This window comes from Rhodnius prolixus, unplaced genomic scaffold (assembly GCF_049639745.1).
Source record: "Rhodnius prolixus isolate KJV_2025 unplaced genomic scaffold, Rpr scaffold_1, whole genome shotgun sequence".
Lineage (NCBI taxonomy): Eukaryota > Metazoa > Arthropoda > Insecta > Hemiptera > Reduviidae > Rhodnius > Rhodnius prolixus.
In genome coordinates this window covers 22,014,347-22,040,287 of record NW_027411581.1, presented here as the reverse complement: position 1 = coordinate 22,040,287, position 25,941 = coordinate 22,014,347, and the positions used below count along the sequence as shown (strand labels likewise).

Genomic DNA, 25,941 nt, shown 5'->3' with positions numbered 1-25,941 from the left:
TAAAATAAATTCCTATTTACAACTGCTTATAATGAGAAATTAAAAGCAGAGTCTTATTATTTAATTATGAAAATAAGAAAAATGTTTTACACCATTTATAACTCGGATTAATGCACTCAATTTTTTTAAATAGTTTTTGAGTAACAGATTTTTTTTTTTTCTTTTTAATTGTGTACTAATCCAACCTTGTTTTTCATAAAACTTCTTCTGACAAATAATGTAATTACTTCAACGTACAAAAACAGAAGGGAGATGCTTTGACACGATCCTTAATCATCCAAAAACCATTACCGATATCCGTTATAGATACGATAGCCTTCAATAGGCCAAAGAGGCTTATTAAATTATTGCAACTGCGGAATTTAACAAATAACATTTACAGTTAAAAGAATATCTAGATTTCAATGGAACTATTGTTGAAGTGCACTAAAACAAATTCTAATCTAATTTTTGTCTTTTACTTTCTCTAATTCCTGGCGATAAAATGTATTGCAAAATTAACATTTTTTTTTTTATGGATATAAAACTAATTGCACAGTTTTGAAAGAATATCAATTCTACAAGTATTTTAAAAAAGAAAAAATAGATATATTTACACGAGAAATACACTGAAGCTAAATTTATAAAATTCTGATTACACTGTTGGTAAAATATTTAACGACTTCAAACAAAGTGTTGCGGCTTCTGATTTGGCTTGTTTTTTATTCGGACTGGGATTTGGTGGCTGAAAATCAGTTCCATTAACCGTTACCTATAATAAAACGTTAATTTATTGAATAAGTTTTTTCTAAATTTGTTTATCAAAACTTATAATTGACTAAATGAAATTGATATAATAAAATCAGCAATAACTATTTTTAATTTTTACCTTAAAAACAAAGTTCTTCTTATGAGCAGGACCTTCTTCTGAAATGACTGTGAATATAGGAGGCGGTAAATGCCTTCTTGAACAGTATTCTACTAGTAGTGAAACAGGATGTTTACCTTGGAAAAATAAGTGAACAAAAAAAAATCAGAACTACTAAAAATTAATGACTTATTTAATCTTGGGGATTAAAACCTGTTAAAAGTTAAATAAATGTATATAATTTGTAGGTCTGTCTAATTCATTTTACTCCTTTATGAAGAGTCAAATGACGATATTTTTACTAGACCATGTGTATAAAATCATAGAGGTAATTAAATAATTTGTTTTGTCATAATTTAGTAGGATAGTTTGCAAATTCCTGCTTTCTACAGTGATTACCACTCCTTATCAATATTTTGATTAATTCAGTTTTAATTGATATTCTCAACAATATATAGTGAGACATGTGAATATAATGAACTGTTTTAATGAAAATTTGATTTAAAATAAACATAGGCGATTACTCTCAATGAGTATTCTGTTGATATATTTTGGAGGAAAAGAATATAAGGATAAAATGGGAAAGCGGAAATCTCGAAGACATCATATTTAGGAAGATGGTGACAGAGAGCAACCTTTTCATAAGGAGCTACGATATGATGATTTGCAATCCAGGGATTTTAAAACCATGATGGAGGTTGGTGGAATAGAAACGAAATGGGATCATTGGGCATTCTCCGAAGGATTTTTGTCACTTAACTGAGCAGGACATTGTCGACCGCATTGAGTATTGCAATGAAAGGCGTGTAGTTTAGCGACTATGTCACTATTAACAATCCCATACGTTCATTGATATAATTTAAAAAAATAATAACCGACATAAAGAAAGTAAAGAAGTTGAAGATTAAATGCATTTTTTTTTTAATATTCCTCATAAAAGCTTTATAAATTACAGAGAAGTGATTTTCGAGGAATGTGAAGATTTTTTAACTTTAAATATACAAAAAATTTCATCTGTAACTGCATTAAAATTGGGAGAAAACAAGATTTTTCTTACCTTCTAATGATTTGGCGGGAAGAGGGATATCTTTGGGTGGAGGTGGCGGAAATATCCTATGTCTACGTGGCAATTCTTCAGCACAAACTAGACCTTCAACATACGAAAAAATAAAAAATAATTAATAATAAAATAAATAAATTATAAGTAAGAAAGTGACTTTAAAGCACAAAGCGTTCTTAAGAAAACATTAGGTTTCTCAAGTATGGTAGTTTGAACATGCTATAATTCTATAAACTCTTTACTGAGAGTAACGATCTATTAAATAATTTAATATATGATTTCAAATAGATAGCTAATTTTAAAAAACTACAAGAGGACATTACAGGAATAGTATGGCCTGACCACATCAATACTTTAAATAACTAGTGCCTTTTCCAGCGTACATTATCTACTAATGGAAGTGATCAGTACCCAGGCATACCGAATTGGTTTACGTCGTTGGCCTGCTAATCGCTTCTTTTCCATGAGGGAAGACAATATGTTCTCATTAACTTAAGCCGCTGCTCTGCAAAACATTTAGTTCGAGCCAGAAAATTTACACGCCTTTCTCCAAATCATGCTGCTAGGCTTATTTTTTTTTTAGATAATGGCCCAATTTTCTTGAAAAGACTAACTTCCGCTTTTCCGATACACTCTTCTCAATCAGACTTTTTTTTCACAGACAATTCAAACTTTACGCAGTAATCATGAACATCAGGTATCTAGTTTTAGGTATATATAGTTTTGTCTTCCAGTCAGTATTGTCTTGAGATTGTAGAACATAAATTTTCCTTCTATCCCCTCTCTTCGGAGTATACATATACGTGACTGCTGTTAAATGTTCCAAGCTTCACCTCACGCGCGTCATCCCCAATAAAACAGTGTACAACGAGTAAAGTTTCTCTGGTAAGTCGATATCGTTTCTAGACTCACTCAACGTCCTTACTGGCAGGCCTTACTCTCTAAGTAGGGTACAGGGTTCTAATCCTATAAGTTTGAATGTGAAATACTAATAATTATTTACCTCTCTTATCCATTTTTACTTGAAGTTTTAAAGGTTCTAAGGAGCCCTCGCTATGCTTGCCCAATCCTTCACCAGGTTTCCATCCCATTTTTTGCAACAGCGACATCCCCATTCCTCCACTTACAGGCTGTGCACAGATCAGTTGATCCTAAAGATTAAAAACAAAAATTAATTAACATATATTCTATTCCAATACAAATAAAATACAGTCAGAAATAATATAAGTAAAATTTCATAAAATATGGATACAATCAGTTCCTTTTCTTTTGTGCAAGACCAAATAATTTTCCAGGGGTTCACGATTATGACATTACTGAGTTCTCTATGCAAGCACAGTTACTTAACTTTAAAGAAACATTATTTTACTTCAAAAATCACAGTTCAAGATAATTGTCACACAATAACAACACATCTATGAAATTCCTACCTTTATCTGCTACATTATAAGCTAGAAAATTAGCTCTAAAGCCGACAAGACAACAGTGTCAGTGTCTGTTAATATAATATAGGCTATAAAACGCAAAAATGCAATATTTTCGCTGGCAATAAACCATGAAGCACCAGGCACCAGGGGAATATATATATAGATTTTTTTGTAATCTGGCTCTGATTTTCACGAATTATTCTAACATAAAAACTGAACGTATGTATTTTGAGTAATTTTACAAAATTAATTAAATACCGAAGTTTGTTATAACTAAAGAACCAGTCGACAACAATAGAGGGTAATTCAAACACTAAGAATAAACATTTGTTTGAAACGAGAATGACTTAGAGTAATATAATGAAATAAAAACATGTGAAACGAAATATAAAGGACAAGTTACGGTTTAAGTAATCAATTTTTATCAGAACTTTGATGCAACTAAAGAACGTGAAATCTATAAACTATAGAATTAGAAAACTAAATGCACGAAATATTTTAAGGAAAGGATAACTTAAAACACCAACTTGTTACTAAAAATAAATCAAAGCACAAATTTTGTATTTTCATATAATATGAAACTTATAATATTGAACTAATCTGCATTAGAAGAGAAGGACATAACAAATGTCAGAGATTCTATAAAAACATTAATGACTTCTGAAACGACTGCAGAGTATAGAGTGCAATTGAAAGTGATAAAACCGGGGCCCGTCAGGCTTCACCGGTGGAAGATCGTACATTCGAAGATTTCTTTTAATTTAGGGCATGTTTTCAGTTAAATTCATTCTCCTGGACCTGATTGGAAGAAAATCTAACAGGAAACCCTTATCTCAATTAATAGGTTTACTATTCGGGTCTATTTGAACCTAATATTGTTTTGCTTTTACATGATTGTTTGTTCAATTACAATAGCGATATGTGCTCGTTAATAAATAAATTTAAAAATACATAAAGACTTTAAATGACGCAAAATTTCCATAAGTTTACAGAGATTCTAGATGAAATATTTTCCTTACATCCGTATTCCTTAAGGATAATGTAAAATATTTCGGATTATTCGATTTGATGAAGACATGACTAGATGGAGGGTACCAAACTAGCTGCTAACAGAAATATCTAGCATAGGTGGGTGGAGATTCTTTCCTAACTACAATACATTATCCTAATAAAAATGTTAATGTCTACGAATAGTAAGTAACTTTTAGAGGTCCCTTTAAACAGTACATCTCTACATCAACAAGTCAAATACGCAATCAAGTTTTGGACTCGACACGCCAGTAAAACCTTCTTATTAGTTTAAGGCACTACTACTGAAGAAAGAAGTCCAGGGTCTATCAAGAAATCTAGCCAGATTTGAGAAGGCAACTAAGACACTATTTGACTTGTAATAATTTATTTCTTCCAACAACCTGAATAGCAAATTCGAAAAAAATTGGAATGCAGATTTAAAAAAAGTTTTTAAGACTTCAAGAAGAAACGAGGAGATAATAACAATAATAAAAATAGTAATAATAATAAAATAAAGTACTAAGTTTAATAAAAACATAATTTCTGTTTAAGAAACTTTTACCGCCTAATAAAAAACCTACTTTCTATCACTCAATGACTTAAATTAGAAAAAGAATGATTAATCCAATTATCAGGAGGTATCAAAGTTAACAAAAAATGATATTGGGAAAGAAAATTAGTAACTTTTATTTTATTTTTTTTTGTTACAAGTAATTAAAAAAAAACAGTTTCAGCTTAATGTACCACTCAGTTGGATACTATTTTAAACAACATTTAATTCATAATTTATTTTTTCCACTTCATTCGGTTTTTAAAAAACTGAACCCAATATAAATAAAAATAAAATTCATTTAGACTAAAAATTTTATAATTAACCTACCTTAAATACTTACAAAAATCTGCAATCTGGTTATTTTTTTAAACAATTATTTTGTTTATTATTTTAAGTCCTCTTTACATTTCCATGTCAGAGTTATGATTAATTTTTAAAATTTATTACACTCAACTATTTTACCTTGAACTAACCAGTACCCGATGCAGATGGTCCATCAATGGCAGTGTATTAAGCAACAACACAATACAGATGTAATACTCCCCTGAGCAACCTGTTTCTAGAAGCCTGCAACAAATTTTCAGGTCTCTTTGTGGTCCAATAATGGGCCTTGTACATGACAGACACCTATTTTGAAACAATGTTTAAAATGATTTATCACTCAAAAATGTTTCACAATTTTAATATATATATTGAAATTGTGAACATATTAAAATTGTGAACTAAAGTACTTACAATTTTTTATAAATATTATTGAAATAAAACAGTCAATATTTCTTTATAAGCGGGGAAGAAAAATTAATATTAATTATAGGAATATCAAAAAAATCTACAGATAATTATGTAGATCATGCTCTACATAAAATATTGACGATTTTACTTTTGGATGTTCCAATTGTCAATCCAAACATTCAAAAAATAGAACCTCATATCGACCACTTTATCCGATATAGCACACGTGTACCTTCCCTTATATGTTACAGACAGGATTTGGTTTTCAATCCAACTTCAAAGATTGATTCATCAGATCTAACTACTAAAGATTTTCCTCTCGTAAAATTGCGGACACATATCAGCACTGTCTGGCTGTACATTGTCTAGCTTACCCTATCTGGTCCCCTTCATTGGCTAATGTTAATGATAAAATCTAGGAAGATGACGGATAATTCAATGTTATTGTTCTGCAGCTAAACTTAGAAAATAAAGTTTCTAAATGAATAAAATAAGGATAATATTTTTAATCGGACTATTTTAATTTCTTCAATTATAGCGGGTATTTGGTGCCACAATGGGATATCAAGTTTTATTTACGAGTATATAATAGGATACATCACCCATATTATTTTCTTTTTTTGAGTTAGAAGCCGACGACTGGCAAAAATGAACTCTCGAAAAAAAAAAATTCTCAAAATCTATTTCACTAAAAAGTCCCTTGTGGTCGTATGAAAACGTAGTAGCTTCCAGTTGGTCTTAGGCATCATAGTCAAAATTCTTTCCACTTTTTGATTAAAAGAATTAATTACAAAATTATTTTTTCCTAATCTGCAACTAAACTATTGTATGAATTCGGCCGACTAAGAATAAATCAATCATTTACTTGATGTTACATAGAACGTCCTAAAGCATTAATATTTCCTTTCGCAAACAAAATATTATTAAATTAATACATGATAATGTAAAAAAGTAATGTTGTTATGAGATGTGTGAAATATTTTATGTAAATAAGAGATAATCACATTTCAATAAACTAGGTTTTCAAAAAAGATGTCTGCATGTACTCCATCATGCCTTAAAGATACGAGTTTCTTTATTTTTTCTCATATAATAAAAATGAAAATTATAAAAGATTCAAGAAAAATACTAATAATACGCAAACTTGTCAAGAAAAAAATTGAAAACAATTTAAAAAAATAACAAAAGTAATATCTTAGTTATGAGAACATGTTTTATATTAAGTAAAATAACTTCATAAGTGAAACAGGTAAACTTATCATCCGATAAAAAAGCATTACCTGTTTCAAACTTATGAATATAGACCTGAAAATTTGTTACAGCTGCAATTAAAAGTATAAAAACATTACTTAAAAACAAGCATTCTCTTCGGTGAACAATAAATAAAATAATTGAACTAATATTCGAATGTAATTATTACATTCATTTATCAAAATAACTTTTTACAGTAATAATATAAACCCCATTATGGTTTGGAGGGTTTAACAATAATACCCTTTACAAAATAAAGGAATGTTAAAATGTAAATTAAAAATAAAATGATCTTTGAGCTTATGTGTAAGTAGACTACATGCCTGCATTGACTCAATTAATTCTGAATAAAACATATTAATTAATTTCTAAAATGGAAGCAAGTTGGCTAAATATAATCAGAATGAAAGAAAATTTATCTTCATTTTCTTACTCTGGGAATGTCTTGTGAAATATTTTAAGCTTTGGACGTCTTATTTGACAGAATGGAACTTAGTTGAAATAAAAAGTTAATTTTTCTTTTCCACAAAAATTATTACGCCAATGAACTCTGATGTTTGATGCATCTTAACCTCCACTGCAATAGTTCTGTATAAATTTCGATACAACTATTCAACCTAAAAACTGGCTCAAAAAATGGCTCACTAACTTGGTAAGTAATCCTTACCATACCATATTTATTTATTTATTTAAATATTATAGCCAAATTCTACAAAACTACCTACGTTACAATCCTAAGGAGGAATTGACATGCATTCAAAGTATGTACTTTTTTTTTAAATATAAGGAAAATAAAACTCATTAAGTTTATGTAATCGAAATTCAAGACTGTTTTGCTCCAGAAAACCGTAGAATCATCTTTAGATGAAAGTTCAGTAATCCTATGAAATAAGCTTAGTTGAGATGTCTGAACCGAGTCAACTAAAGGGTGGAAGAGCAAATTTTAACTTTTTTTGTGAATAGCCAACACTGTAATTAACAACGACTTTAGAAGTTTAATAGTTGAAGTTTCTCTAGTGTATTATTTAAAATCACATTCTCCCTTTAAACTTGTTGCTCTGTTCGATTAGGAGCTATCTGTTGATCCAAAGATCTGTAACGTTACCTATCTTTCTAAACTCATGGAAAATGAATAGAGCCTCTTCTCAGAAATGCAAAAAGTCTCCATGCATACCGAGTGTGTCTAAACTTTATGAATAAATAAGGAAGAAGGTAATGGAAGAGAGTACGAGTCAGGAAAATAGTAAAGCTCAGAAATCTACTTTAAGGGTCCCCTACACGGAAGCTTGCCACATAAACTCCTATTTATTCAAGGTAATGTATGAGTGTATTCTTCTGTAAAGGAATTAATATGTACTTTGATTAAAATAAGACCAAATGTGTTAATTAAAATTAATGTGTGCTTTGTGACACGATGCACAGTTATTCAAAAGTGTTCAGCTAAACGTAGCTCATTTCTAACAATTAGTCAAAATAATACTTTAGTGCACGTAACAATTCTTAGTTTCTTGCCAATGAGTACAATTTTTACAATCATATTACAGTGATTTTACAAGCATTGTTTCCAATTAAAAAAATCTTCTATAATGTAACGTCTAACACTCTACAGCTTTGTTTTATTTTAGTTTATTTTATATTTACGATGAAAATAAAGTTAATAATAAAATATTAGTACTAAATTTTTTTAAAGGCGCATCAACATCTGAAGACATTGGCACTACCGCCCTCCGAACAGCGTTCCACCACTGTACCACTGTCTAGAGCTCACACGCTCTAGGAAAAAAAAATCTAAGGGCTAGCCGCTGGATTCGAACACGGGATCTCCGCGTTGGAATGCACTAGACGCTATCCACTCAGTTAATCCCCTCCTTAAAATTTATTAAGAATATTAATGTCTTTTAAAGGTTTTTTAATTTTAATTATATGAATTTTATGATAGAGTCAATACCGCCAAATTTTGGCAACTGACAAAAACTTTTAAAGACGACAACAGCCTAAAACATTTGATTATATTAGCCGGTGAGGCATTTGCAAGCAGGTAATCTGTATTCTTAACGTAACCAATGAAATTTACTGATAATGAAAAAAAGAAGTTAAATATGGTTATTAAAAAAGAATAAATTAAAACAAAATTTTAATATAAATTAAAAATTGTAGAAGGGCAATTTATTTTAACCAGATTAAAATTGAACCAATTATGATAATTAAAAAGATATATATTTGCTATTATTAACCATTCAGAAATTCAATATACATTTAATATATCTTTTAAAGAATTCCTATATTGTCAAATATTATTCTAATGTATCAATGATTAATTCTTAAAGAAAATATAAAATTAATTAAAATATCACTTTATTGAAAACTACTCAACTAATTACTAATATTTTAACATCTAACCTTTTTAGCCCAAGCCTGTTGTCCAGAAGCTAATTCTGCTGCAGACAAAACTCTGGCTCCAGTACTACCTGTAAATAATCCTGCTTGATTTTCCATCGCTTGCCAACAATTGATCTGAAATTATAATGAACCCAGTATTAAGTTTTTTAGTCAAGTGGAAATTATCTGATCAAGCAAATAGCAAGTATGCTATTAAAGATGAAATCACTCCACCCTTAGCCATTAATCCACCATTGCGTTAATACCATTAGCTGAATAATAACATATTTAATATGAATATCTTTCCTACCCAATAGAGCTGTACTGGAATACTGGGTACCCTGCCCATGAATGACCATAACGATACATCCGTTAGGAAGGAAAATGAGTAAGAATAAAACGAACGAAATAATTATCATAACTATTTACAGTGAATAAAACACAAAATAACAACTAATACTACATGGTAAATATTTCACGTATTCCGTTATTCCACAAAAAGCTGCAAAATAGCAATCATCAAAATTCTAAACCTAGTCCAACGTTCCACAAGGAAACAGTAGATTCAAATACACCAGTCGCTTCGCCTTAACTAATCAAAAAAGGGTAAAAATGTTTTGATTTCTCTATTTTGTAGAACAAAGCAAATGAAATAAATGTAAACTAACAACTATCACTAATGTCAATTATTTGAAGAGTTTAGAAATGGACTTTAGTTTACCTGTTGATACGGTTGACTTGAAGTTTCGTACTGATGCCTTATTTCAGAAAGTCGTTCTGATATTAAATTACCAATTTCATAATTGTTCTGAAACAAAAAATTCGAAAAAATTATATTTGACGAATTTCTTTTTTCTTTTTACTTTAACACTAAGTTTTTTTGGGTAAGGAATAAATAGATCAATAACCCGAGAATTTCCAATAAACAATTCGCAACTCTTTTTCAATTTTTTTGCCTCTAAAATGTTGATTCAATAAGTTAAATTGTGACACTGTAAGAAGAAAAGCAAAATTCTTCAATGATAACTCTGAAAATACATTATTCACTAACAATAGCAATGATAAACTAAAGTAAAAATAACTTTTGACTTACTGCATGGAGAATGGTAGGTTCCACATACACGGGTGGTGGCGGTGGTGGAGGAGGAGGAGGCAGAGGTACAAACGGTGGCTGAACCGTTCTGGTTTCTCGTTCTACTTCTCTCGGTAAGGGCGGTAGTTCGAATGATTCAAATTTTGTAGCGGACTGAGGAGGCATTATTGCTTTTGGTTCGTTTTTTGTCGAAGAAACCGGAATCCATTCGCTTTCTAGAAGAACAATTTATGCATACAAAATGTATCAAACAAATTTATATTTATACAATACATATACAATTAGTTCAAACGACTGTGTGAGCACAGCAATTTATACTGCCGCCCTGGTCGTTGATAGAAGTGGCACCAGTTGGAAAATATTCTAATCAATCCTTCAAATTATTAACTATTTACCTGTCTTGCGATGTTGCTGACCACTAGAAACTGGAAACTGAAGACGTAATTGTTGAGCGTTTTCCGTAGTTTTTTCTTGATGAGTTTTCACTGGCAACGATGCACAATTCTAATAAATAGAAAAAAACTTAAAAAGTTTCAAGTTACATGGGAAAAATTGCATTAAAATGAAATAACGTTACAACTTACTCTTATATTCATAACGATATTATTAGGTCTTTCTTTGAGTTGAAATGGATGGTGAAATGGCCTTTCATTTTCATTATCACTTGAACTTTCAGAACTAACAGATTCTTGACCAGTAGCTTCTTTCTGAGACAGTAACTTACAGAAATCTGAAACAAATGTACAAAAATATAGAATTTTTCACAAAGGAATCGTTAAACTAAAACAAAAGTTTATTCAAAAAATATCGTATAAATTGATGAAATGCTTTAAAGTTTAAATCGATGCATAAAAAAGATGGCCACAATATTTCTTATCAACAGAACTATCTTAACCAGCTGCATAGATTTTATTTTTTAATTGTTTAACATATAGAAACTTTAGAAGTAAAAACTCTCTACACCTACTGATAGAGCCATATCTGAAGATGAATAGAAATCAGAAATCGGGCATATTAACAAAAAATCATACTTTGACGGATAAAATCTTCGTAAATCTTCGCTTTTAAAAAGCACACAAAAAATTAATGAATTTAGTTTTCCGAAAACTTTTTATAATTTCTTATTATTTGTAATATATTTCATGTATTTAAAATTATTTTTTATTTAAAATTATTAATTTTAAAATGTATAAAATTACATAAATTTTCTAATATATATAATTATACACCTACAAATAATTGTTTGTACAAACAATACCTGTAAGTTCGTCAACTGTTTTGCCACCAGCGGTAATAGCTGCCACTTTGTTAACATCAGCAGATCCACCGACACCAACTCCTCCAGAGATTCCTGAACTAACACCAATATTTACATGCCCTTGCTTTATCATATTCAAAGCGTTTTTTCTGGCAATTTCCAACAGTTTGGATTTGTCGATGAAATATTCACCTTTGTGTTTACTCCTAAACATAAATGCAATAAATTGGAAACTATAAAACAATTTTAAAGATTACTTTCTTCTACTTAAGTAGATCTTAGAACTGAAGCAGAGTAAAGATTTAGAACAGAAAATTCAACTACAAATAAATGAATAACGTTTGCCTTCCCAAATCGATTGAATAAAACGGCTTTTCTCCAGATTAAACAAAAATACTATCAACAAAAACAATAACTGACCTGGAACGAGATCGTGATGATCTCGATCTTTTAGAATGTCCTTCTCTAGATCTTCCTCTTCTTTCAGGAGTTTTTTTCTCTCTTCTACTTTTTTGAGGTTCTTTAGATCTTGAACGCTCCCTTTTACTCTCTTTTGACTTTGACCTTCTATTACTTTTAGTAGAATCCGTAAGAACGTTATCACTTTTTTTGACGCTATCCGTCTGATATTTATATTTCACCTGATCACTTTCTTTAGAATTTTCTCCATAATCCAAGAGTTTTTTATCTTTATTTATTTTACTTTCTTTATTTTTCTCTAAATCCTTTAATTTATTCCTTTCTCTTGACTTAGACCTTCTTCTTTCTTTTGATCCGGAGATTTTTTTCTCTTTAGATCGAGATCGATATCGAGTTCTAGATTTTGAGCCTGATCTAGATCGCTTTTCTCGCGACCGTGATCTTCCAGTTTTCTTCTCTCGAGATCTTCTTCTATCTCGTGATCTTTCGCGCTCGTATCTTTTTTTTTCTTTAGAATCGTCAAGCGAATATCTTTCCAACGAACGTTTTTTCAATTTGGAATTCTGAGGAGAATTATCTCTGGGCTTGTCACGTTCTCTACTTTTTTGGTTTACTTTTTCGTAACATTTATCTCTGCTCCTTTTTTCTTTACTTGAACCTATTTCTTCTATCGTCCGATGTTCAGAAAGAGACAGCTGAAACTTACTCTCTAGGTGACTAGATGCTGGGTTAACTCTGTGAATAAACCAAAAGTTTTGAAAGAATGAAAGGAGAAAGTATAAGCTATAAAATATAGGTTAAAATGTAATGTACAATTAGTGTGCTATTATAAATGGGTTGAAAAATTAATTAAAAAACTATTAATTTGTGAAAACCAGATATTATAAGAAAAAAAGTTCAACCGAAATCTTCACGATCGCAATAACTCTCCTCATTATTGAAGGAAATAAAAAATGCGAAATTATGTACCTAGCGACTGTGGAACAAAAGTGGAAAATTAAATTTATTTGATCGTTTAGCACTTTCGTTGTGTTTTGGTGACATCTTTCTAGTAGAGTCCCATTTTAATTACTTAATTTTTTGCTTTTAGTCCATTTCTTGAAAATTAATTTTATTTGAAGACAATAATAACAGCACAAGTACAATCTATTACAATACATTTACTATCCAATGAGGACGTGATAGTAGTATTCTCAGAACTCGCAGAAAAAATACCAATTACATTTTACTTTACCTTTTTCTTTTACAAAACAATAAAAGAAAACTGAATATAATTAAGATGATCACTTTTTTGCTCTTAATAACTGATTATTAAAATAATATAAAATGCAACTTACTTTTCTAAAAGGTCACTTATATGGCGATTTTTAGAGGAGTCAAGTCCTACATCTAGAAGAAGAAAAGAATCAATTAGGCGATAGTCTGAACTCTTGTAAAATAATCAATGTTTATTTAAAAAAATATTTATATAAAGAATTACATTATTGATTTTAGTAATAAAATACACAAATGTAGTTAAACTTCTGTAAGGTATACCTAATCACTTAGCGCATACTACTGTAGTTGTACATAAGCAGTTTACAGAAATAGTGATTCGAGGCAAAAGCGTGTGCGAGTTAAATGAAAGGAGATATTGGATAGCTTTTTTAGGAGATAATCCAGTAATAACAAATGGAAGTTAAAATAAATAGGGTACCATACAAAAGATTTACCGCTTTTTTTTTTTTGCTAGCGCATCTTAATGTAATGAAAAAATAGTATAGAAAAAGATTTGATTAGTTTTGGTAACATAAAGTACCATACTGAAGTTTCACCTAAATCTATAACTATTTCAAATACCATTCTCTCATATGTGACGAAACCGCAAGGCAGAAAAACTGAAATCTACAACAAATAGATTTTCTAGTTCGAAGGAATACGCCAAAAACGAGTTTTAAAAACTAAGTCAATCCACGATATGAAAATACATTCCCCCCCCCCCAAAAAAAGTCCATTTAATGTGCCTTTGCTGAGAAATCGCTAGCCTGGATATTTATTGGTCCGTATTAGATAGTTGTTTTAAAGGGATGATGTTACTATACTTAGTGTTAAATGTAATGCACTATCACACAATAGTAATCATACGGGCTTACCTGCAAACTGTGTTTCAAGCAGATCTTTAAATCACTCTGGCTAAATAAATAAATAAAACCATTTCTTCAAACCTTATTTTTTTTTTTTTTTTGGCGGATCAACAGCTGAGGTTATTAGCGCCGGACAGTGTTCTCTCGTTACAAACAACACTGTCCATCACCGGACAATGAGCTGTAAGAAGCTCCTAGGAAGAGAAAATCTAAGGGTCAGCTGCTGGATTCGAACCCGGGACCTCCGCGTGGGAGTCCAGTATGCTAACCCCATAGCTAATCCCTTCCCTGAGTACATCTCTGTATAGCACCATGTTGGAGTTTTTAAAAACTCCATTTTTTCCTACCAGTGCAGAATCATTCAACAGTGAAAAAACCTTTATTAAACAAATATACTCAGAGATTTACTTTACCTTGACTTTTATTTCTAAAAGGAGATACATCAAATGATGAACGGCTACTCTCAATAATTTCTCCATCTTCGTGGATATCAGCCTGAAGTTTGGCTTGCTCTTCAGCTAATTCCAAAACAGTGCTATTTCTTAAATCGCTTATTTTGATGGCCATCTTGGGTTTATCTGTTGATTTTTTTTTTGTTTTAAATAGAAACATTTAAAGCAAAAATATCAAAAGATATCAGGAAAGTCTATTATGAATTAAATGGTGCCTTTTTAAGAGTGAGGTTGGAATTCAAGAAGATTCCTTTCTAATTTCAAGTAAAATCTTCATATGATCTTCCGATTAATATAATTTGGTTGTTTGAAAAAACATACCCTTCCCTCCAGCCAGTATATAAAAATACATTGTAAAACAAAAAATATTTAATGAAAGAACATGTCTCAAGATGTGTAAAGGAAACTGATTGAACTTAAAACTAAATTGTTTAACATGTAAGTGATAAATTCTAAGATGAAGGTTGGAAAAGTTTGGATCATGAAGAACTTGGCAATAATTAGCACAACCAATCTTGAGACCTTAGCATGATTATCACAAGACTAATTTATTTGTGAAAATTTATATTTTGATTCATTTTAAAACGTTATCACTAACTGAGCTTTGATCAAAAGATTTTTTTTCTTGATCAACTAATTTTGATAAAAGTAAACTATTACTATAAAAAATGAGCTTTCATCGCTAACCATTCCTACAACTGTAAGAGGAATGAGATTTGAACTGTCCTTGTGAGTCTGGGTATCAATTGTGGAATATATTACTTATAGATATTTATAACACTAATTTTTTGAGGAGCTCAGATATCTGATCCATATGATCCACTTAATGAATTTTTGCACAAATATAAAAAAGTGTAAATACCTGGAGGAAGTATTAAAGATTTCACTGTCTTTTGGTCACCACTTTCAATTAAGTCTTCGACGAATACATCCGCAACTTTTAAACAATTGACGTTCACTTCTTCCAATTTACTACTTGAATTACGATTTGCATTAGGTTTTGGTATACTACTCTTTAAGTTGGTATTTTCACTTGGAGGCAAGGGTATCAAGGATGTATCCGAATGATTATTAGTAACTACATTCAATACATTATTTTCAGGTACACTTTTATTTTTGTCATCTTCATGTCTAACAGCACAAATTTCCTCTGGCAAATTTTTAACTTTATGTTTACTACTCTTTCTTTTTAATTTTTTTCTCTTACCAACACCCTCAATGTCACTTTCTGATGTGTGTATTTTTCTTTTATGTTTTTTTCGCTTTTTCTTCTTTTTATGTCGCCGGCTTTTAGAATCATCTTCATGTTTTGTTTTTTTACTTGATTTATACTTGGCAGATTTTTTTGTTTTTTTTCGTTCTTTTTTACTACTTTTTTTGGACTTATCTTCAGATTCAGCTGAATCTGATTCTGAAGCATTCACCGTGTTGATAGAATCAAACAATTCAGTAATTATTTCATCTGATGATTTCTTCAAATCTGTCATTTTTAAAAGATTCAAAGTCTAATAACCGAACGAATAAATAAAAAAAGTATTAGCTTTTGACATAAAGTAGGTTTTTTATATGAAACATTATTTTGGAACCACTGATTTTAAGGCTAATTTTATATCAACTTCAACATTTTGTTTACCCTCAAAACAATAAAATAAGTAAATATAATCCGAACACAGACAAACAGTTAAATAGTTGTAAGTATAACCGTACACATAATTATCACCATTGTTAACAAACAAGTTTCATGAAGGTACATAGTACATGTATTTGTAAACAACTTCTCGAATATTAACTTTTAAACATTTTTAAAAGCAATTTCAACAAATCGTTAGACTTTTCACATTTTTTACTAACTTAAAAATTAATACACAAGTTGCTCATTTAAGAAACTTTTACAATGTTTACAGTTTATAATAATAATACTAATAAAATTAAGATCTATGATCGATTCTTTAGCCAGTTTGTGCATAATCACATTTTTTCTAAACAAAAAAAATAATTCAACTCTATTTTCCCCTATAGTACATTTTAAATTACATATATAAATGAAAAATTCTTCTCATATAATTTCAATATTTTACTTTTGTAAGTTGGTTATTAGGGAATTCGTACTTCTACTACTGCAAATTTAAATCAAGATCTTAGTTGCAAAAGGGCTTGATTTCATTGTGTAGACTTTAAATTAAGTTCTTAATTCCAATAATTTTGTAATTATTTACCATTGTTTGTATTATTTATAACCATGAATTAATAGGGTATTTGTATTACTGCAATTTTTTATTTCAAGTTTTTGACTTTTAAAATATATGACACTTTTTCAACTTTTTAATTTAGAGAGAATTATTTGAAATTGCTTTTTAATTTCCATGCTTTTACAAAACACTAAAAATTTAAATTTGGCGCAATTGCATTTAAACTAAATGCAAATACATTCAAGTTACCCACCAATCTTAAGGCGTACCAATTCCAAAATTACAATTCTCAACGGAATTTTGCTGATTGGGGAGAGTAAACTATCAATGTTTCTTTTTGGTGTCTGCTTCATAGTAACAGAATAAAAGGTTTCACTATTAATAACTAATACACGGAGTTCCTATAGTTTGTAAGTAGTGGAACAGGGAAGTCCATAATATACATAATACACTGTTAATTGGAAAAGAAATAATGTGTTCAGTAACTGCACCTTCAACACCTTCGCTAAGTTTAGAGCTTAAAGCCTTAATTGAACAACGAAATGTGTTAACAACCAGAAGCAAATCAAGAGGTAATAAATATAAAAAATTGTTTAAATTTGTTCATTTACAGTTAAGCCTAATCAGTAGTGTATTTTTAGTTATAAGAGATCTTACTAGGCAAATTCAACGGGATAATCTACAAAAAGAAGTACAATTAAAAGCAAAGGCGGTTGAAGAGATCTTCACTTCAGAAGTTTCGTACTTAAATCAACTAGAAATAGCAATGAAAGTGAGTATTCTTCTAATTTACATTTTTGATGAAATAAATCAAACGAAATTTTATAGCAAATCGATTAAACTACAATACATAAGAAAATTTGGTAGATTTTTTTTTTTTTGTAGTTTTGCTAAAATCGACTTGTAACCGATCTATGAATTAGCAAAGTTTTCTTAAATAAATTTTGTTATTCAAAACAAATTTGTAAGTAGTGAACAAAAGTTCATAATATACATTATACACTATTTACTGGAAATAATATAAATAATGTGTTCAGTAACTACACCCTCAACACCTTCGCTAAGCTTAGAGCTTAAGACCTTAAGCCTTGTTATTCAAAACAAGATTTATACCAGTCGTATAGTGATAAACTACGCATGTATTGTTGTTTACTATCTTGGACTAGCGTCTTAGCCATATAGTAATATTTAACTGCAATAGCAGAGAAGATAGCACTTCTTAAAGAGGAGGATGTTTCATGTTCATTTTCTTTGGATAAGAGGACATAGTGGTGTTAAAAGGAATGAAGTAGTGGATACACTCGTTAAAGATGCCACTAAATATGGAGGATTGGAAGAGTACAAAGTTCCAATGTCGGATTTAAGAGGAAGAATAACCAAAACGACATTACAAATTTGGCAAACTGACTACAGTATACTAAGAAGCGTATGGTGAATCAATTTAGGGAATTAGCTACAAGGATGCCCCTTTACTTTAGCAATTCTGAATGGCCACTGGAATTTGCGACAGTACATCTGGTACTGAAAGACCAAAAAAAAAAAAATCTGTTTAGTCTACTTATAATAAATTTTTGTATCTATTTACCATTGCCACCATTGTACTGCAAATGTTTTCTTTGCTTTAAATTTCTTTTATTCATCTTTAAATAAATTTCAAGACCCATGTCAGGAAACGAACCACGAGTACATCTTAGCTTTAAGGTTTCGCCTCTAACCGCTCGATTGTCGTGGCGCCTTAAATTAATGGATTATAAATAGATTGTATTTTTATAATTTTATATATTAGATTATATAATAAGCTATATTCTCTAGTATTATTATTTCTTAAATTTTGTTGTAGTACTTCAAGGATCCTCTATTGAAGTCAAATTTAAAATTACCAGATGCTCTAAAAGTAATGCTTTTGAACTTGGAATCTGTCTACAATGTGAATGGTGAACTTCTGAATGAGCTTAGAAGACATGACGAGGATGTAGCATTAGCTTTTATAACCGTTGCTCCCTTCTTTAAACTATATTCTGTCTATGCATATGACTACAGACATGGCATAATTGCACTACAGGTAGGACTGAATGTAAAGAAAAGTTCATGTTTTAGAAAGAAGCTAATATCATCTGCATTTGGTACCTTCAAGTAATCAAAGGAAACATGAATTTATAAATTTTTAATATGTCAATTCAAATTATATATCTTATAAAGTAAATAATCATTCTCCTAGGATCTTTCTAAAACAAACTCTAAGGTCGATGCATTTATAAAGAAGCAAGAAACCCGACCAGAAGTGAACAGTAAACTGAGCGCTTTGTTAATTGCCCCTATTCAAAGAATTCCAAGGTACAGATTGTTATTAAAAGAACTTTTGAGCCATACACCTATATCTCATCCCCAACATGCTTCAATAATGGGTGAGTTGACAAGTTCATTGCATCTAAGAGAAACTAAAATTGTTGCTTTATGTAAATTTTAATTTATTCTGTTAATGACAAATTACAGTTATAACAATAATTAGAATTTCTAACAGTAATGTGGGCATAAATAATTTTCATCAAATAACATTGTTTATTTGCATACATATAGTCAATGAATTTTTATTATAGAGGCAATAAAAAAAGTTGAAGCTTCCACAGAACACATAAATAGCTTAGTTTATGAACAAGAAAATATGCAAAGAATAGTGGAACTTCAGAAAAGTTTGTGTGGTTCTAAACCTGTCTTAGTGCATCCTGGAAGAAAACTTATTAAAGAGGGAGTACTGCAGAAGGTGAGCACAGTTGAATTAGTTGATCAAATGTTTTATTAGCATTGTTTCGCTTTTGTTTTTTGCTGGGTAATCAATTGAAGTACGGGTAAGACCAAGCGCTGCAAACTTCTACTTGATGTCTATCATTTATTTTTATTACTTTTCCTATTGGTAGATGTGAAAAGTTAGAGATGATGATTATTATTATTTTATTTTAAATATAAGACGCGACAACATCTGAGGCCACTGGCGTCCGGAGCTGTTTTCAGTGCATTGCCGGCCTCTGCGCAGAGTTCTCTCGTTATAGTCCCCATTGTCTATTAGCTGTATTAGCTGTAAGAAACTTCTAGGAAGAGAAAATGTAAGGGATTCGAACCCGGGATCTTCGCGTGGAAATCCAATACGATATATCACTATTATTTCTATTAAATTTAAAGCTCGTCAATATCAGAGGCCGTATTCTTTTTCGGTCCACTACCAGTCTGGACAATTTTCTTTCGCAAAAGATGAATGTCGAGAGCAGGCGATATTTGAACCTACATCTTCGCATGGTTATAATACTAAAACTTCTTTTGCGATAGATCTTTTGAATTAAAAATAAATAAACAGATTTAATATTGAGATTGAGGCCTCCTCAATTGATAGTTTTTAAATAGTAAGTACTAGTATTTTTAAGTACTTGAATCAACTATTTAGATAAACCGTTATACCTTTCATTTAATACGGTGATAGAGCAAATCGCATGACCCAGTCACTTTTCACTAGATATTGTTATGAAATTTTCAGGATTTCTCTGAATGCGATTCAAACTATTTTCTTTTTGCTTGGGAAATTCTAACTGCGCGGTTTTTATCACTTTGTTGAAAAATAATAAAGATAAGTGCTGATGGTCTTAAAAGTTGATGCGCCCCATCAGAAAATAATAATAAAAATAAAAAACTGTGAGTGTTTCTTGAATCTGCCGAATAGATGCCAGAAAATATTTATGTATTCAGGTGGAGTCAAAATCCATCCACAATCACAGAATTTAGGGTCATATAATTGAATTATTTTGAGAATCTAACAATCAAGATCGATGAAAAAAATTACATTAACCTAAAATATAAATAATTTCATATCAAATTTATTTACATAAAAGTGTTAAAAATATGTCATGGAAAACTCTTAATTAATTTATTTTTTACTGTTGGGGAGGGGGGGAATTAATTTAGGTAAGAAATTATTTGAATGATATTCCTGATGTTCTGTTTTTCAGGTGTCTAAAAAAAATAATAAGGCATGTCCAAGATATGTGGTTCTTTTAAGTGATTTGTTAATGTATTGTAAAATGACTGGAGTACCTTTAGGAGATCAAAACAGCCTACGATGTTCTTGTGTGCTACCCTTAAGAAGATGTACAATACAACAAGGAAATAGGATTTTTAGTATTACTTGTCAAACTTTGACTGTCGTACTCTACAGTGACCAGGAATCCTGCACAACTGAAGCCTGGTTTGAAGCTATTAATAAAGCAATTATGCAGGTTATTTTATAATGTTTCTTGGTAGTTGGTGATATTAAAAATAAATATCATATCATATTAAAATTATGATAAATAAAAATTTCTGAGAGCAGCCAGCTTGCTTTCAATGCCTTGTTTAATGGTTTGCCACATTTGCCTTTATTACGTTAATATTAGTTATGTGCCGTTTAGAAGAATTGATGGAATATTTTTGATGAGGATGAAAAATGGATGCAAAATCTTGATTCTAGATCTGGATGAACTTTGTAAAAAAGTAAAGTAGATTGCTAAATTGAAATTTCACCCCTAATAAACATTGCTTTGAATAAAAAAGCATATTTCAGACAGGCTTTGCGAAAAACTACCAATCTCACAGTGACGTAATCGGAGGCTTTAATAAATTTTCTCATTTAACATCAAATAAAATCCAAGGCCTAGACCGGTAATCCAGGCCTAGACAATATATATTGCATAATTTTCTTTTTGTATACTAATTTATATAATGATTAATTTTAATTGCCCCCAATTTAATGGCGGCGCCATCTTCTGGTTACTTCAAGTCAAACAATTAAAAATCCAATTTCAGAAATATTACCATTGTTTGGTTAAATTTAATTATTCTTTTATTCTTAAAATGTCTATTGCGATTTTCACGATTATGTATTATGTTTTAAAATATATCTTATGAAGTTTCTTTCTTTTTAGGATGCCCAACATAGGCAAACATTAAATAGGCGAGGAAGTAGCAGGCAAGTATTAAAAAAAAAAGATCTTAATTTTATGAATGATGCACTCACGCCGCGAAAAAGAAAACAACTTCAGGTAAATATTTTTAAAGTGAGGATTTTAATGAAATTATTTACTTACAATAAATTAATTGATAATTAGGTATTTTCCTCGATAAATTAAAAAAAGTCTTATTTATTAGAATGAGAAGTGAATAAGAAAATATTTAAATATGTTAGAAGTAACTAACAAATATGCTTATTATTTTTTATTAAATTTCACCACTAAATCATCAGCAAAGGTTATATATCAATTAAATTATAATTTTTAAGGAGGATGCTGATGATGTATGTGCTCCTTTCCACAGCCCATGGAAAAGAAACAAAATAACTTCTAGTAACGCCTCCAGCATTGTAAGTCAATCTTTCTTGAAATTTAAATCTTAGAAATTCTCTTTACATTTAAATTCAAATTTTAAAAGGTTTTTTATGATAACCAGTCTTGTTTTTCGAATTTATCATTCTTTCGATCATTGCTTTCAAATCTTCCTAAGTGATTTGACATGTTTTTTACGAAATGTCAAATTCTGATCAGGAACGGATTTTTGCTAATTTCTCTACTACTCCATTTTTACTTGAAAGGTTTAAAATCTATTTTTAAAAACATTTTTTTCTATCAATTAAAAAGCATTTGTACGCGGGATTCGAACTCCCACTTACAAATCCACGCACATAACCACTAGACCACCTACCGCCCCAATACCGTTCTTATATTTTTTTTCTCCTTTCACACCACAGTCCTCTCTAAGAATTGAAAGATTTCAAAACATATTTCTCAAAATCAGGCGCCACGGTAGCCAAGCGGTTAGAGGCGAGACCTGCGAAGCTAATATGTATTGTGGTACTGGGTTCGATTCCCGGTCATAGGCCTTGGATTTTATTTAATGTTTAAAAATGAGAAATAGTAAAGTATGTTTGCTAGACGCCTCCGTCCACGACACCTAATTGGTAGTTGGACGTTAAGCCCCGCCTGAAAAAATAGGCGATTACTTTACTTACTTTACTTTTACTATTTCTCAAAATCATCCGATGTAGTTTGGTTATCATCAAAAATTTGCATACCGAGTAATTTTTAATCTACCAAAGTTGTCTGCTTGAGGGAAACAGGTTGATATTTTAATGTACAACCACATTCACGTATGAACTGCTCTGAGTTAGTATAATTCCTGTTTTTCAGTATCTTATTCGATATGTAAACCTCGCACTTATCACTCTCCATTTTTTTTTTTAATACAATTATCTTAAACAAGGTGACTGACAAACAACGAATTCATTTCCTCTTCACACATCACTTTCAGTTAAAGAACATTAAAAACAATTTATGATGGAAGATTTGCGAGGAATCGGTCAAATAAAACAACTCGTCTTTTTGCCTATAAAAATTTTTGACCGATTCCTCGCAAATCTTCCATCCTAAGTTTAACAATTTGCGGTCTTGAAAACTACATATTCATATTAAAAACAATATTCTGCCAAACGGAACTATGAAGTTTTTTGCAAATCCTAAAATGAATTTAAAAAATATTTTGTATAATATTCTTAAGTTTAAAAAGGACTAATAAGATCATTTTATTTGTATGAATTTGTGGATTTATGTTACTTATTTTTTGATTAATACTGTGCATTATTTTATTTCAATTGTATCACAGATTTTAATTTTTTAAATTATTTTTTCTTAACTTTTCCTATTTGTTAATTAATGTTTTTGTAAAAGGGCTATTTAGCCTTTGATTTAATTAAAGAAATGAATGACATAATTTTCACTTATTCAGACATTTTTTTTTACATTGCCTAGGGAAGTTCATCAACATCACCTTCCAACGATAATCTACTACCTAAACGTCAAGGATATATATCATCAATTAAAGAGGCAATTTCAAACTTCGGTCAGTCACTTCAAAAGTATTGGTTCCCTATGTACACAAGAAGAGAAAATTCTGGGCGTCATATAACTTCTAATTAGAAATTCCCTTATTAAACAGAGAATCCTGAGACACTGTTTTCTTTTAAGTCTGTGAAAGGTCCTTATTTGTCTGAAATCTCATTGTCAGGTCATGTCAATTTCTCCAATGATTGGTATTCTTGTGAAAAACAGAATTATCAAACAAATATCCCTATTGTTTAATGATTCATTACATAATTGTTTTATTATTTGTTATAAATAAAATCAATTTATAGTGCTTGTTGTAAATTATGATTACATAAGAAAGTTATTAAAATTTTAGCTATTTTCAATTTTACATTCTTGGGAAAAATTAATTTTATTTTCAGAATATCGTTCAAAACAGTTTGTCATAAGTCGGGAGAGCTTTTTGAGGATGATCTTCATGTTCCTTTTTTCTTTTAAATCCAGAATCTCTTTAATGTGCCATAATTTTTGAATACATAATTTAGAGTAAAGGGAATAATTTACCCAAAATATTTTAAGAAGTTAAAATTAGGTTTAATAAACGCAGTTTTAGATACAACTTACCAGTATCTAATTTTAAAAAACTTGTAATTATTGTCATTTGAATTGATAAAGTATTGATTATGCATATTACAATATTATAACATTGCCAATTATTTTCATATAGAATTTATTAGTAGAGGGCACAATTTTTAAAATAGCTTTTTAAATGCACAACTTTTTTTTACTTCGATAAAAATCATGAGTGCATTGACAGTAGTGAACATAATGTATCTTTACAATTTGATACACTTTAAGTAATGTAGAGCAATTGGCTGAATAAAGTAATTCATTTCTAATGGTTTTAATAATTTTACATGTATAAAGCTGAAAGAAATTTGTACTTTTATACTTTTTCAAGTGTTTATTAATAAAGTTTTTTCTGAATGAATGTTTTCGTTTTATCAGATTTTTCTTGGCGAATAAAGAGGAGCATTCACATGATTTTGTTCTATCTAGGCAAAGAAAAATTTTCAATTGAAGTGATTCCACTACTTAAGCAAATTATATAAATACCTCAGATAGAGCGTTTGGAATGCTTTCTGAGAATTTAGACGTTCTGTCAAAATACCAAGGTTGGCTTTGAATGAAAGCAAGACTAGAAGTTTTTAGAGAAAGAAGTATAAGAATGGCTCTTTTATAAGCTCACATAATTATGTGATTTCTTACTTCTAGAGGGTAATTCGAGATGCTAATGGGCCTTTATTTGTTTCTACATAATATGCTACTAAAAATACAAATGATTGAGTGTTCAAGTATGAAAATTTTGTAATTTAATGAAATTTTTTATAATTAAAAATTTGAATGGAACAGTAATAAAATCATTTCTAAGTTTGTTACAGACGAACGATGGCTTCTGAATTAAAGAGCTGAGTAGACCACTTTAAAGAACCGGATATTGCTAAAAAAATCGCAAGATTTATGTGGGAAAGTAGATGCCCATATGGCAGTCAATACAATTCCAGTTTTTTAATGTTAGGTTTTCTGTAATAGAATGGTTTCCTTCAAACATCGCTACAATCTTTTTCTTTTTGGAACTTATATTTTGCTTATTCCAGTTAGTCAATATTCTGTCATGGTCTTTTCAATTTAATCTCTCCGTGTCTTTCGAACATCCACCTCGCTGCCATTTACCATCCTAGGTAATCCTACCGGACCTATCTATCCTCTTCAAATTGGGGAACATTTCTGCCCCAGAGCGTTGAGATCGATAGACTTATTACATTCTTCTTCTCCCTGATTCTCCTCTCTGCTTTGTATTCTTTTCCCTTATTGGGCTCAAGTATTCAATCTGTTTTCCTGTTTAGATATTTATCTTATCTATTTTCATTCTAATTGGATAAGTATTCCGTCTTATTAAAATTTCTGCACAGTCTTCATTCAGGATTCTTTTCATACAACCCTCAGCATATAAACAACGTTGTATTGCACTCTTCTGCAATAATGAGTTGATCATCAGCATACAATGGTTCAGAAAGATACAGATTATCTGCAATCTTCAAACCCATCCTATTCACTTCATCTTTCATCCCCTGAGAGAAGGTATATTTTAAAAATGACTGACAACATACTACATATCAGAATATTGTATGGATAGATATACTGGTTCTTTCTGGGAGAAATGAATGATTGAGAACGCAGTCACTTTTTATGAAAACCTACGAATTCAGG

At 30.2% G+C, this 25,941-nt stretch overlaps 2 protein-coding genes across 4 annotated transcripts; one reads left to right on the top strand and one right to left on the bottom strand.

Annotated features, from left to right (window-relative positions):
• Positions 1–564: 564 nt before the first annotated feature.
• Positions 565–16,318, bottom strand: LOC141457479 (uncharacterized). 3 transcript variants are annotated; one of them, XM_074134537.1, is made up of 14 exons: positions 15,469–16,318; positions 14,568–14,732; positions 13,369–13,420; positions 12,032–12,766; positions 11,612–11,817; positions 10,938–11,083; positions 10,749–10,857; positions 10,354–10,568; positions 9,982–10,068; positions 9,282–9,395; positions 2,911–3,058; positions 1,905–1,997; positions 869–984; positions 565–751 (listed from the first exon to the last, which is right to left on the bottom strand). In XM_074134537.1, exons 1-14 carry the CDS (start codon positions 16,091–16,093, stop codon positions 635–637), a joined length of 2,928 nt encoding a protein of 975 aa, XP_073990638.1. In that variant the 5' UTR covers positions 16,094–16,318; the 3' UTR covers positions 565–634. The 3 variants fall into 3 exon arrangements, with proteins under 3 accessions (XP_073990638.1, XP_073990645.1, XP_073990653.1); XM_074134544.1 differs by lacking the exons at positions 565–751; positions 869–984; positions 1,905–1,997 and adding an exon at positions 5,361–5,525 and having other exon boundaries at positions 3,013–3,058; XM_074134552.1 differs by lacking the exons at positions 565–751; positions 869–984; positions 1,905–1,997 and adding an exon at positions 5,361–5,465 and having other exon boundaries at positions 3,013–3,058.
• Positions 16,319–17,099: 781 nt separating this feature from the next.
• LOC141457492 (rho guanine nucleotide exchange factor 39-like) lies at positions 17,100–24,111 on the top strand. Its single transcript, XM_074134565.1, has 9 exons — positions 17,100–17,367; positions 17,437–17,567; positions 18,636–18,857; positions 19,014–19,200; positions 19,393–19,556; positions 20,791–21,057; positions 21,742–21,858; positions 22,095–22,175; positions 23,617–24,111. The coding sequence occupies exons 1-9, from the start codon at positions 17,268–17,270 to the stop codon at positions 23,782–23,784; spliced, it is 1,437 nt and encodes a 478-aa protein (XP_073990666.1). The 5' UTR covers positions 17,100–17,267; the 3' UTR covers positions 23,785–24,111.
• The last annotated feature ends 1,830 nt before the right edge of the window (positions 24,112–25,941 follow it).

Coding starts and splice junctions, on each gene's coding strand:
- LOC141457479 (XM_074134537.1), bottom strand. CDS start 16,093: ATGACAGATTTGAAGAAATCATCAGATGAAATAATTACTGAATTGTTT. Junction 13,421..14,567: donor TTTTAGAAATAAAAGTCAAG/GTAAAGTAAATC, acceptor TTCTTCTTCTAG/ATGTAGGACTTGACTCCTCT. Junction 9,396..9,981: donor CAAGTCAACCGTATCAACAG/GTAAACTAAAGT, acceptor TTATAATTTCAG/ATCAATTGTTGGCAAGCGAT.
- LOC141457492 (XM_074134565.1), top strand. CDS start 17,268: ATGTGTTCAGTAACTGCACCTTCAACACCTTCGCTAAGTTTAGAGCTT. Junction 17,368..17,436: donor AACCAGAAGCAAATCAAGAG/GTAATAAATATA, acceptor GTGTATTTTTAG/TTATAAGAGATCTTACTAGG. Junction 19,557..20,790: donor AAGAGGGAGTACTGCAGAAG/GTGAGCACAGTT, acceptor TCTGTTTTTCAG/GTGTCTAAAAAAAATAATAA.